The 12,647-nt window shown below is 37.7% G+C and overlaps 1 protein-coding gene and 1 long non-coding RNA gene across 2 annotated transcripts; one reads left to right on the forward strand and one right to left on the reverse strand.

Moving 5' to 3' along the window:
* Positions 1-880: 880 nt before the first annotated feature.
* LOC126630574 (uncharacterized) lies at positions 881-2,268 on the reverse strand. The gene is made up of 3 exons (XR_007626041.1): positions 1,856-2,268; positions 1,678-1,774; positions 881-1,576 (listed from the first exon to the last, which is right to left on the reverse strand). It is a non-coding gene; the product is annotated as an uncharacterized LOC126630574 (long non-coding RNA).
* A 6,722-nt stretch (positions 2,269-8,990) lies between these two features.
* On the forward strand, positions 8,991-10,580 carry LOC126630523 (xylulose 5-phosphate/phosphate translocator, chloroplastic-like). The gene has a single exon (XM_050300641.1). The coding sequence runs from the start codon at positions 9,070-9,072 to the stop codon at positions 10,486-10,488; it is 1,419 nt and encodes a 472-aa protein (XP_050156598.1). The 5' UTR covers positions 8,991-9,069; the 3' UTR covers positions 10,489-10,580.
* Positions 10,581-12,647: the final 2,067 nt, after the last annotated feature.

Below are 12,647 nucleotides of genomic sequence, written 5' to 3' on the forward strand. Positions count from 1 at the left end.
TAAAGGATAAGTAAGACTTATAAATATAAAAGAATAAAGAATAAGCATTTAATGAACGTGTTCAGAGCATACAACTAACTAGAACACTAAAGGAAATAATATAAAATTAGATGAACAAAGGAGTGGGTCCTACACTGAGAGGACTCGAAGATGCCGAAGCAGAAGTGCCTGGATGCCGGGATTGTATACCTTAATTCTAAGTCCTGAATGAGGCGCAAAATAAACATGAGTGGACCAAGTTGATATATATGTATATAGTAAAACAGTTATCAACGTACTAACCCCCAGGTTTTATGAAAACACATATACAATGATAAACATAGGTTTTCTGAAACCTAGCATGTCGTGCAATGTCTCAAATCATAACTTATATATATAATAATCACTAGTGAATTGTCCGATAACCCCCAGGCCTATGCCGGCTCCCCGTCTCTAAGCAGACAGTTAGAGAAAAATACACTTCAGGCCCTATGCCAGCTCCCCATCCTTGTGCTAAATAGTCAGAGGAAACACACTCCAGGCCATATGCCAACACCAAACCGTCGCCCATGATGGACCGGAATCTATCCCTACGTCCCGTAGCAGAAAAGACCACTAGGTAAGTGCAAAACCACTGAACATATATATATTGAAAAGCAACTTCATAGTATAAAGTCAACATCATCTATACTATAAAGATGTGTTCGAAACATGTTCTAAATATCATATCATCATCCATCGGATATTCTATAAGAACATGGGTTATAGGAAAAATAGTAATAATTCAAACTAGCCTTAATAAGCATGTTATTTCAAAGCGTTTCATAAAACGTAATCATTAAATCATGCCTTTCATGTATGCACTTCTACTATTAAAACATGCATTTTTAGAAGGGGTCCACTCACAGTACTTCGGCCGAAGAGCCATGCAACTAGGGAAGACAAAAACGCCACTATAATTGCCCCTAAGCACATAAATGGCTTAATTAATAAAACTATATAATAGCAATTGAATTGGGAAAACGGACATTGGAAACGAATTCAAAACGTCGAATTACTCTAAGAAGGGTCTCGTTTAAACTTCGTAAACGTCAATAGAATATTCCTTGAATATTCCCTGACGGAATATTTCCTAACGAAATATTCCCCAAAAAGGGTTTGGACCAGTTAAGGTTAAGTTCTAGAAGAATGGGTTAATGGGTTAATGGGTTTAGGCTAAGGGCTAAGGGGTTTGGGTTTTTAGATAAAAAGGCTTAGGGCTTTAGCTAATTTGGCCCAAAGGCCTTTAACTTAAAACAATTAATAAAAAATACATAATAAAAACTGAAATGGGTTTTGGGTTGGGCTTGGCAGGAAAGGCCCAAAGGCCTTGGGATTTTTGGGTTGCAGAATTCAAAGGAAGGAGAAGGCCGGATTCGGCCGGAAAACTACACCAACTTTAAACGGCCATAACTTTATCAAAACTCAACAAAAGCGAGTGATTCAAAAATAGAAATTGTATCCCTAGAAGAGACGAAGAGAATGGTACCTTGCACGATGTCTAACTCACCATGGTTTGGCTAGAAAACGCCTCGAAAGCCGTCGGACTCGTTGGAAACTGGGTAAGATTCAAATGAGTATAACTTCTTCAATACTCAACGAAATTAGTTGAAACAAAAAGGAAAGTTGTAGTACTCAGTGAGACGAAGAGATTGATACCTTGTACATGAGCCAAATCATGGTAGTTTGGTAGGAAATTGCCTGGAAAGTGGCGGTGCTTGCCGGAAAATTTGGAAAAGCTTTCCCAAGCTATTTTCTGTGATTCAAATGTACACACAACTTAAAACAAGCTTCGATCTAACCCTAAAACACATCCCAAGGGTTTTTAGAAGCTTACCAACGTTGAAAAATCCAGAAACTCATCGAGGAAGACGATAAACAGTATCAGCCGAATGGAAAAGAGGGGTTTGGGGTGTCCTTTCTTCGATTCTAAGCTCACTAGGGTGCTAATGGAGATGTTGATTTTGTTGTGGTGATGTTTGTTGGTAAGAAAATCCCTTGGAGGGGCTGAGATAGAGAGAGCCGAGAGAGTGTAAGGGAGAGTGAGGGAGGAGAGAGAAAGAGAGACTTTTCAAAAGAAAGAAGAAAGAAAAAAAATAAAAGAAAGGGAAAGGGAACGGGGGACAAAACAGGGGGTGGGCCCTTTGGGCACATCATTTAAGATCCAAAAACAATTTTAAAAGCAAGATAATCTCAAACTTAGTGAAAATACAATTTAAATTAGGGGTGGGTGTAACAATCTACCCCCCTTAAAAGAATTTCGTCCCCAAAATTTAAAATCACTTACTAAACTGAAATACTCGAAAATAGTAAGAAGAATATATGTATAAAGAGAAATTAAGTCAGAGTGGATGCATCAAAGAGAATATGTCACACCGTCGCGAGTGGGTTACAAAATCCTCTATCATGCATCCAAGCTCTTACTTTCTTCCCCATCAGTGTAAAAGTAGAAAACATACTTTAATAAGATATAAAGTCAAAAACATATATTGACGTAAGGTCAAAAATAAGTACACAAAATACTATAGCGTCAAAAATAGATATGTACTAACATATAGGTCGAAAACTCGTGCTGAACTTAAAACTGAAAACGGAAAATACTTCCCCCAAAACATTTGTAATGTCAAAAACAAATAACTAAAGTAAATGAAGTTAAAATACTTATACTGAAAACCAAAACTGAAAAATGAGAGTGGGTCTCGCCTACGCATACGAAACGTCACGCAATTCAAGAACATGAATCTTTGGTTAGAGTCCCAAGAATAACAATTCCGCACAACTGCTAAAGACGGATCTTCCTGCCCACTTGCTTAACGAACTCAACAAATAAGTTATCGATACAACGGTCTGCAGCTCGCAATACTTACAACACATTGTTGTCTCGATAAGCAAGCAGTAATTTCCTGAGGGTGCATAATTTCACACGTCGTAAATTCGATCATCCGAATACTAGTTCACAATACTCCCCGGCCAACTAGTGTTGCATGTAGAAACCCTTGTACCATGTCGCAAAAGTGCCATACTCAAACCGAACAAAATAAGAATTGTCGTCGTAATGATTCCATCTAGCACCAAGTACACCATCCTCCTCGGTTCTTCCAAATGTGACTAACTACTCCAAAATTTTGTCAACAAAGAACCCATTTTAAAATTGTACCTTGGGATTCAAGAGAAACGGCTACCATGTTAGTAGTAGACCCAAAAGCTCGAGCCAAGCAAGTAGAAAACGAGATTCACCTTTCCTAATAAGCAGTATCTCTTGGGAGTTGTTGTAATGCTCAATCCACCTCTCCATTTTTGCTTAGTTGCAGATCTCTAGTAAAATAGGGTCAAAGTTGGTAGAAAGAAGAAGGACTTTTTTGTTGTGAGTATGTTGATGTCGAAACAGTTCTAGCAGGTTTGTTGGTGCACTCTGGAATGGCACCACAGCATGATCGAGTCTTGTACTTTGGATTTAATGGACTTGTTTTGACCCTCAATTTCTTGAGTGTTCTTTCAGCCTTCTCGACATGGTTTCTCGCTCAATCAGTGAGAAATTCACGATTGATCGTTTCCGCGAAAGTGTGCACCCAATTCGTGTCGATTCGGACAGGAACGATAAGAGCATAACCTTTTCACAAGCTTACCAGACTTACCAGAAAGAGTTCCTCGTGGGTGTGAAGTTTGAGTCGTCTTTTGGTAAGAAACCGGTGAAGATTGGGGTACAGATGATTAGCAGATTGCATCACTATCTTCACGCTGAATTGAATGGACACCACTCATTATATATCTTACTTTGGTAGACTTTTTCAATGATGTGATGTGTTCGTCTCAACGCAGCTTTCTACTACCTCTCACCAGGATCCTTTGGTTCGAGAGCACGTGGGCGTGAGGTTTAAGCGGTCTTTTAGTAAGAGTTGGTTGAAGGTTTTAGTACAGAAGGTCAGCAGATTGTATCACCATCTTACTAGAAATCATAGGCATCACATCTGTTATTTTCCAACGATATGTGTTCGTCTCAACACATATTTCCACTGCTTCACTTCTGAACCTTATTGTTGATTGTTACACCCACCCCTAATTTAAATTATATTTTCACTAAGTTTGAGATTATCTTGTTTTTAAAATTGTTTTTGGGTCTTAAATGGTGTGCCCAAAGGGCCCACCCCCTATTTTGTCCCCCGTTCCCTTTCCCTTTCTTTTATTTTTTTTTCTTTCTTCTTTCTTCTGAAAAGTCTCTCTTTCTCTCTTCTCCCTCACTCTCCCTTACACTCTCTCGGCTCTCTCTATCTCAGCCCCTCCAAAGGATTTTCTTACCAACAAACATCACCACAAAAACATCAACATCTCCATTAACACCCCAGTGAGCTTAGAATCGAAGAAAGGATACCCCAAACCCCTCTCTTCCATTCGGTCGGTACTGTTCATCGTCTTCCCCGATGAGTTTCTGGATTTTTCAACGTTGGTAAGCTTCTAAAAACCCTTGGGATGTGTTTTAGGGTTAGATTGAAGCTTGTTTTAAGTTATGTATACGTTTGAATCACAGAAAATAGCTCGGGAAAGCTTTTCCAAATTTTTTGGCGAGCACCACCACTTTCAAGGCAATTTCCGGTCAAACTATGGCGAGTTAGCCGGCGTATGAAGTATCAATCTATTCGCCTCGCTGAGTACTACAACTTTCCTTTTTGTTTCAACCAATTTTGTTGAGTATTGAAGAAGTTATACTCATTTGAATCTTACTCAGTTTCCGGCGAGTCCGACGGCTTTCGAGGCGTTTTCCGGCCAAATCATGACGAGTTAGACATCGTGCGAGGTACCATTCTCTTTGTCTCTTCGAGGGATACAAAGTACCGTTTTCAAATGGGTTTTCGGTTGGGCTCGGCAGGAAAGGTCCAAAGGCCTTGGGATTTTTGGGTTGCAGAATTCAAAGGAAGGAGAAGGTCGGATTCAACTGGAAAACTACACCAACTTTAAACGGCCATAACTTTGTCAAACTCAACGAAATCGAGTGATTCAAAAATGGAAATTGAGTGATTCAAAACTCAACTATTTTTCTAGTGGGCTCGTGGGCCCCACTAGAAAAAAAAGGCCAAAGGACCAACCGACTGGCCCAACCAAGCCATCCAGCCAACCTCGGGGTGGGCCATATGCTGACATCATATTTTATTTATTTTTTCAATTTTTTTTAATTTAAAATTTCTATTTTTTTTCCTATAACTTCCTTAAGTAATTAAATAACATGAAGTAACATGAAACAACATTAAACAATATTAAACAACATTAAATAACATTAAGTAACGTTAAACAAAAAAAAATGTTAACATGAAACTTAAACAACATTTTAAAAAACATTTAACAACATGAAAATTATTGACAATCCATAACATAAAATTATTGAGGTAATTTAATTTAAGTAACCATAGCAATTCAATTAAAATAATAAATTATTTTTGGCCCTTTGGCCCTTGGTTGGAGATGGTAAGAAATATGGTTCTGCATTGTTCATTAAAATATTAATTTCTTGGAGGGCCAGAGGGCTAAAACGAGCTCTCTGACCCTCCTTCGGTTGGAGATGACCTAAGTGGCTGCAATTGAACATTTAAATATTGTGTTTAAATTAGAGCTTAGTGGAGTTGACGTGGAGGTGGGGTGGCGCACGTAATTTTAATCTTGATTTCAAATCGTTGTTAGGTCTTATATGGTAAATTAATGAGGCCATATAAACCTGGCATTTGTGTTGTGTTTTTCGTGTTTGTGTCGTTTTCGTGATATACCCGATAGCTTAATTGATCGTGTCCCGTAACACCTATTAAAGTAAACGGCAAATATGACCTTACCCGAAATTGACCAATTAATATTATCAGGTAATATGACTGACCCGTTACCCGTTAAAGAAAATATATTTTAAATCAATAAATAATGAAAATCTAAAAAAGAATAAAGTTTAAACGATAATTGACAATTAAATTTAAATATGAGGTTTATGGATTATGGTGTCGGATTTCGAAGTTGACCCATTCACGAAAGTTGTAAAGCTTGTCATTACGAGTGATTGTGTATTTTTTTTTTACATTTTTCACAATCCTATAATAATTATTATTAAGTTTAGCACTCAAATAAAATATACTATTCATGAGATTTGGAGAGTTTCAAAAATCTAAACAACCATGTAATCATCGTCTAAGCGTAAAAGATCCAACCACGATCGTTTTTATATGCTTTCACATTTTTCAAACTTGTACATCAATGATTACAAATTTTATTTATTTTGAAATCCTTTAAAAATACTATTCATGAGGGTTTGTATGGTTTTAAAAATTCAAATGACGATGTACACATCATCAAAACGTAGAGGATGCATCATGAGCATTTGCATATTTTCTTCACATTTTTCACACTCGTAAATTAATTAGTATAATTTTTTCAATGTGTTTGATATTTTTTAATTACTTGATATTTTTAATTTTCGTGTGCTTTATAGTTTTTTAATCCCACTCTTTACCTATAGTATACTATAAAATTAAATAAATAAAACTTAAATCTTTTAAATTTATATAGAACTAACCTCTTGCCACACGCATATGCGTGTGGCAATTGACCTTTTAAATTTTTTTTATTTAAATAATTAATTTACATATTTTTAAAAAATTATTTAAAAAAAAGAAATGAATTAAAGACGTGAAACCACCCACTAATGTGGGAGGTTTTTTTATATATTTTTTATATTTTTAAATATTAAATTCATTCAAAATAAAAATATGGTTAAATACTTTAGCTTCTTTTGGTTCAATTGTAATTTATGAAATTCTTAAAGGGCAATGTATGGTATTTTGAATGTTTCACCATTTTAGGGTGCTCACTTTATATATATAGATAGATAATACAATAATACAATTTAATATACAATATGGCTCTTGTATTTTATAGTAAGTTTTTTTTAGTACTTTAAAAAATTAAAATCATCACAATAAATTTTCTCTTAACGTGTCGAAACATGTTACCTGTGTGTCACTCGTGTAAACCTCTTAAGGACCTGTTATTAATGGGTTCTTATTTTGTGATCCAATAACAATCTGATTAGTTATCGTATTGACCCGAAACCCATTATTTTTGTGTCGTTTATATGTCGTGTTAAGGGGTTGTGTAAGAAATGGTCAGGTCTAAGGCCATATGTGGAAACTAAATAATTAGTTTTACAACACATTAAATATTGTGTTTAAAACTGATAGTAGAGTACATATGACAGTTGATGAATGAGGAATGCAAATAAGAAAAGGAAAGTGAAAAAAAGAGGGAAAATTTGGGAATATAACCATTTTGAAAACCATTTAATGAAATATGGTCTATATTTTTCAATTCTTATAAAACTAACCAAAATTGAAGCTAAAAAGACTTAATTACTCTTATGTCAAAAGTCTCTCTTCTTCTCCTACCTCGGGTGTTTGTTTCTTTACTCTTCATCTCTATTCCAATTGTTGAAACACTACAACCACACTTCTCTTTACTCAAATGCAATTGAACCAAGTGATTATTATGTCAAACGCAGAATTGCTGGTTTTTGTGTTGATCTTAAATTTGTTGTTTAGTTTCTTAGGTAGCAGTGAAACATCAGAGTACATCTATCTTAAATGCCCACTCTTTGGAACCGACCTTATGTGCTAGGTTTCTTGAATGTCTCTTTAATTTTGTTTTTAATGATTTTTTTTTTCAAAACAAATATGATTACATCTAAAGCTAATTCGGTGTTTTTCTAAGAGCACTTCCACCGGGGGTAGGATAGGCCGGTACACAGCCAAAAAAATGGCCTAGCACCTAGGGAAGTCTCTCCAGCCCACGGGATTGTTTGGCACCCAGCCTAAGCTGGTCTCCAAGCCAGCCCAAAATTGACAGGCCTTGGGACCGGCCTACATGACGTCATGATCTAAAATCGGTGACGACGAACTTCATCTCTGGTGAGGAAAACGGCTGGACGACGCAACCTTCGAGGACGAGGCCGTCGACCCGGAACTTGCTGTTAAGGACGAGCTGGTCTTGGAAGCTGTTGAGGACAATGACATACAAATTCGACGATGCAGCTGAAGGTCAGGGCGTAGGTCTAGAGGTGGCGGGTTTGGAGCTGGCGAGCCCGGGCGCTGATGTCGACCAGTATGGGGCGGGTCATACCGCGGAGGACGGTGGAGAGGAAGCGGAGAGTGAAGGGGAGGTGGGGATTTGATGGAGGGTGGAGATGGGGGGTGGGTCGGCATGCTCTAGTCTAAGGTGCATTTTTGGGGAGAAACTCAGAAAGTAAAAATCAAATTATTAATTTTTATTATTTTATAATAAAAATTAATAATATTTTAATAAAATTGATTAGGCTATTTAGTTTTAGGGATGAAGATGTTTTGGTCTATTACTGTTCACTGGGGTCTATTACTGTTCACTTGAGTGGATAAATGCGCTGGATGATGTCGCAAAGTCTTTAGGGGTGGAATTGCTCTAAGAAAAAAATAAATGGGTTTGTTGTTCTTATTTTATTTAATTGTATGAATTGCAGGTTAATTAATTTGTTCATTTTATGGACCAAGAATGTAAAAGGTATGGAGCTGGCAAGTTTTCTTACAAATTGAAGAATATAAAAGACATGATTCTGGCAAGTTGTATTAGAAAACGCGAGACTCAGAACCCCATTTCAGGGGAGGAAATGTATTCCTGCATTAGTGTTTAATATTGGTCAAATAGTACATGAATTGTATGGCAAGTATGATGGGAAGTGAAACACAGATGAAATTGGAAAAACTGAAGCTAGCACTGCTACTTCCTAGACAGTTAAGAGCAAAAGAGGAGGATATTAGTAATTAAGAGTATACTAGTACTTTTTATCGATTTTTTGTTATAATTATTTGACATTTTGATTCCATTGGTCGGTCAAGAGTCAAACGCCGCCTCTTACCGAAGCCTCTTCTAGTAAATTGCCTTTTGCCTCAACAAAATATCTTACGCATATTCCAAACTGAAAAGGAATTACAAAATCTCCAACCAGAGAATTAGAAAAATCTCGGGTCCTCAAATCTCCAAACCCTGCGTATTTATATGTACTTGCAGAGTCTCTGTCCTTCTCTCTCTCTCTCTCTCTCTCTCTCTCCACAACGGCACAACCACAACCAATTGCCACAACACCAAATGCTTACCTTGAATCTCAGTTGTCCTTCTTCCCCTGTCACTTTCTCCAAATCCCGCCATCAACTCCCCCCTATTAATGCCTCCTCCTCCCCTTCCTCATCACTTCTCACCAGAATCCAAACGCACTCATATCCTCTGCCCCAAGAACCCACCTCTTTGAAACCCCAAATATCCTCCAAATTCTCAAGCTTTACCAGAATCCATGGCTACCCATTTGGAATTTCTTCAAAAGAAACAAAACCCATGTGCCAGATTCGAGATTTGAGCTCAAAGATCAGCCATTTGAGCAAAACCTGTGGATTCCCATCTGGGTTTGGAACAAAACCCAAATCCCAAATCCCCAAAGCTGCTTCTGAATCAAATCCAGGAGGAGAAAAGGAAGCCGCAGTATCAAAGCCCAAGGCCACCACCGTCCGGCTCGCGCTTATTTTTGGGCTCTGGTACTTCCAAAACATTGTCTTCAACATCTACAACAAGAAGGTACTGAATGTCTTTCCATTTCCATGGCTTCTCGCATCTTTTCAGCTCTTTGCTGGGTCTGTCTGGATGTTCATTCTCTGGTCTTTGAAGCTCCAACCCCGCCCGAAAATTTCAAAACCTTTCATCGTTGCACTCCTTGGACCTGCATTGTTCCACACTGTAGGCCACATTTCAGCATGTGTCTCCTTCTCTAAGGTGGCTGTTTCTTTCACCCATGTAATCAAATCCTCGGAGCCCGTTTTCTCAGTAGTGTTTTCGTCGTTCCTAGGAGATTCGTACCCGTTACAGGTCTGGCTCTCAATTCTCCCTATTGTAATGGGTTGTGCTCTAGCTGCTATCACTGAGGTGTCATTCAATGTGCAAGGCCTTTGGGGTGCTTTGATTAGCAATGTCGGGTTTGTGTTGAGGAACATTTACTCGAAACGTAGTTTACAGAACTTCAAGGAAGTAGATGGGTTGAATTTATATGGTTGGATCAGTATAATTTCGTTCTTCTATCTGTTTCCCGCCGCTATTTTCGTTGAAGGGTCTCAATGGGTTCAAGGATATCACAATGCTCTTGCAGCTGTGGGAAAACCATCCACATTGTACATATGGGTGTTGTTATCCGGAGTGTTTTACCATCTCTATAACCAATCGTCGTATCAAGCACTTGACGAAATTAGTCCCTTGACCTTTTCAGTTGGAAACACAATGAAGAGGGTGGTGGTAATCGTATCGACTGTGTTAGTGTTCAGAAATCCAGTTAGACCTCTTAATGCACTTGGCTCCGCCGTTGCAATATTTGGGACTTTCTTGTATTCGCAGGCAACAGCTAAAAAGAAAAAGGGAGGTGAAAAGAAGGATTGAATATAATTTACTTGGTCTGGTAAAATTTGTGATTTTGCTTTGGTTTATTATACAGCTATCAAGTTTTAATAATGGCTCAGGTTTTGATATCATCATTCCTTCCCTTTGATTTCATACTTGCTTCCGTGTGTGTTATTGGTGAATGTATGCTAGGATTGATGAGGCCTTTATTCTACCTGCTTACTTGTTACCTGCTTGTCGGGCGTGAAGTTTTTGTTCGAAAGTCGAATGATTTAGTTTTGGTGTTTATTTGAGCCTAGAGAGACCTAGGAAGTTCATTGCAGAGCTTTGCCTTTTGGTTAAGCTTACGCATATGGAGAAGGTCATTTTATAGTTAAGTTTCAGATGCATGTTGTCTGGCTTTATAGTTACGCGGCACCTGAGACTATGAAGGTTTGGGGAACATGGTTTACTTGTAAGATAGTAGTTTATAGTGACATGATGAAAACCTACGCTTTAGTAAAATTTTAAGCAAAGCAAAGAAACAAGGATGGCTATAGATGAACCCAAAATTCCAAGGAAGATATGGAGCCCCAAATTCATCCTTCACATTGAGTAGACCAAATTCACATGTTATTGAGTTTCTGTCGTGTTAACCTCTGTTTGTCATTTGCATGATCGATGAACTTTACTTCTCTTCTTTTTCTTTTGCATCTAGTTCCGAGACCGTAAGCGCTGCTTCATTATTTTCAGTTGCAACGTTTAAACTTGTTTGTCCATTTTTCTGTCATATGCAATGCAACGACCGCACTATTTTGTTACGTTCCACTGCTCATCTTTGTAGAGGTAGATTGATACTGCTAACTTGCATTCACAATATTGTAGAAAGATTTGCAGAAAGTCGAAAATATTCGCCAATTATGCTTACGTTAACCTCCCCCAGTATAATTCGTCGATTGCCAGGACGCGATTGTTTATGTACGAAGCACTCATTCGTCACACTAGAGGAGGAGAAACTGTTTTTGAGCCACCGAGCAACGACTGAGATATGGAAATTGGCTCCCATTGAAGTAGAGATGTCAAAACTGCGCGGCACGAGCATGGTGCCGGTACTGTATTGTGGTACTGTAGGGACGACAAAACTAAATAAAAACCAGCAGTGGGGTCTTATTGCTGCCAAACACAAGAAATTCACTTGAACAAAAAATGGGGATACACATGTTTCGTCTACAAACTTAATTCATGTCTGACTGGTGGTGATGAATGGCTCCCCACTATTCCATCTCTCTCTCTCACATACACACATCTGGTTATTGAATAAACCAAATCAAAATGTTGACCAAAAAAAAAAAAAAATGCAAATCAAAATGTGTTGCTCTATTATTTGTATGTTTTCAATTTTTTGTTTTCGTCACTTTGTAAATTCATATGTCATTTCGTCTCAATCACGCTACAAAAAAATGTACACTAACATGCAAATTACAAGCTGAGACAATAGGTGCTAATAAAACCAAGATTTCTACTGTTTAAGTGGGAATGTATTGACTTGACTTAGTAAGAACGTACAATGATGAGGTGCAAATTTGAGATGTAAAAGTCCAATTTACAGACTTATTTTTAATGTTGTGTCACAAGCTTCATAAGTTCCACTACTAAAGTGATCATGCAACAATATTGTCCCCTAAGGCCATCTCCAAGGGTTTGGCTATATTTTAAGAAATACCGCAAAACTATAATTTTTCATCTTCAATGGTGCAGGGATTATATTTTGTTCCTCTCAATATATTATTACTGGTATCAAGCACTGTTGGGAATACAATGGAGAGAGTGGTGGTAATCGTATCCACTGTGTTAGTGTTTAGAAATCCAGTTAGATCCCTAATGCATTCTAATCCGCTTGAGTCCGTGTGTGATATTGGTGAATGTATGCTAGAATTGCTGAGGCCTTTATTCTACCTGTTCACTTGTTACCTGCTTGTTGGGTGTGAAGTTTTTCGAAATTCGAATGATTTAGTTTTGATGTTTGTTTAAGCCTAGAGAGAACTAGGAAGTTGAGTGCAGATTTTTCCTTTTGGTTTTAACCTTTCACATATGGAGAAGGTCATTTTATAGTTAACTTGCCTGAGAGTCTGAGACTGAAGGTTTGGGGGAACATGGATTACTGGTACGGTAGTTTACCGTTCATATCCTTCTTGAGCTTCCCTACCTTGTAAGAAGAA

The sequence above is a fragment of the Malus sylvestris genome, chromosome 7 (assembly GCF_916048215.2).
Source record: "Malus sylvestris chromosome 7, drMalSylv7.2, whole genome shotgun sequence".
NCBI lineage: Eukaryota > Viridiplantae > Streptophyta > Magnoliopsida > Rosales > Rosaceae > Malus > Malus sylvestris.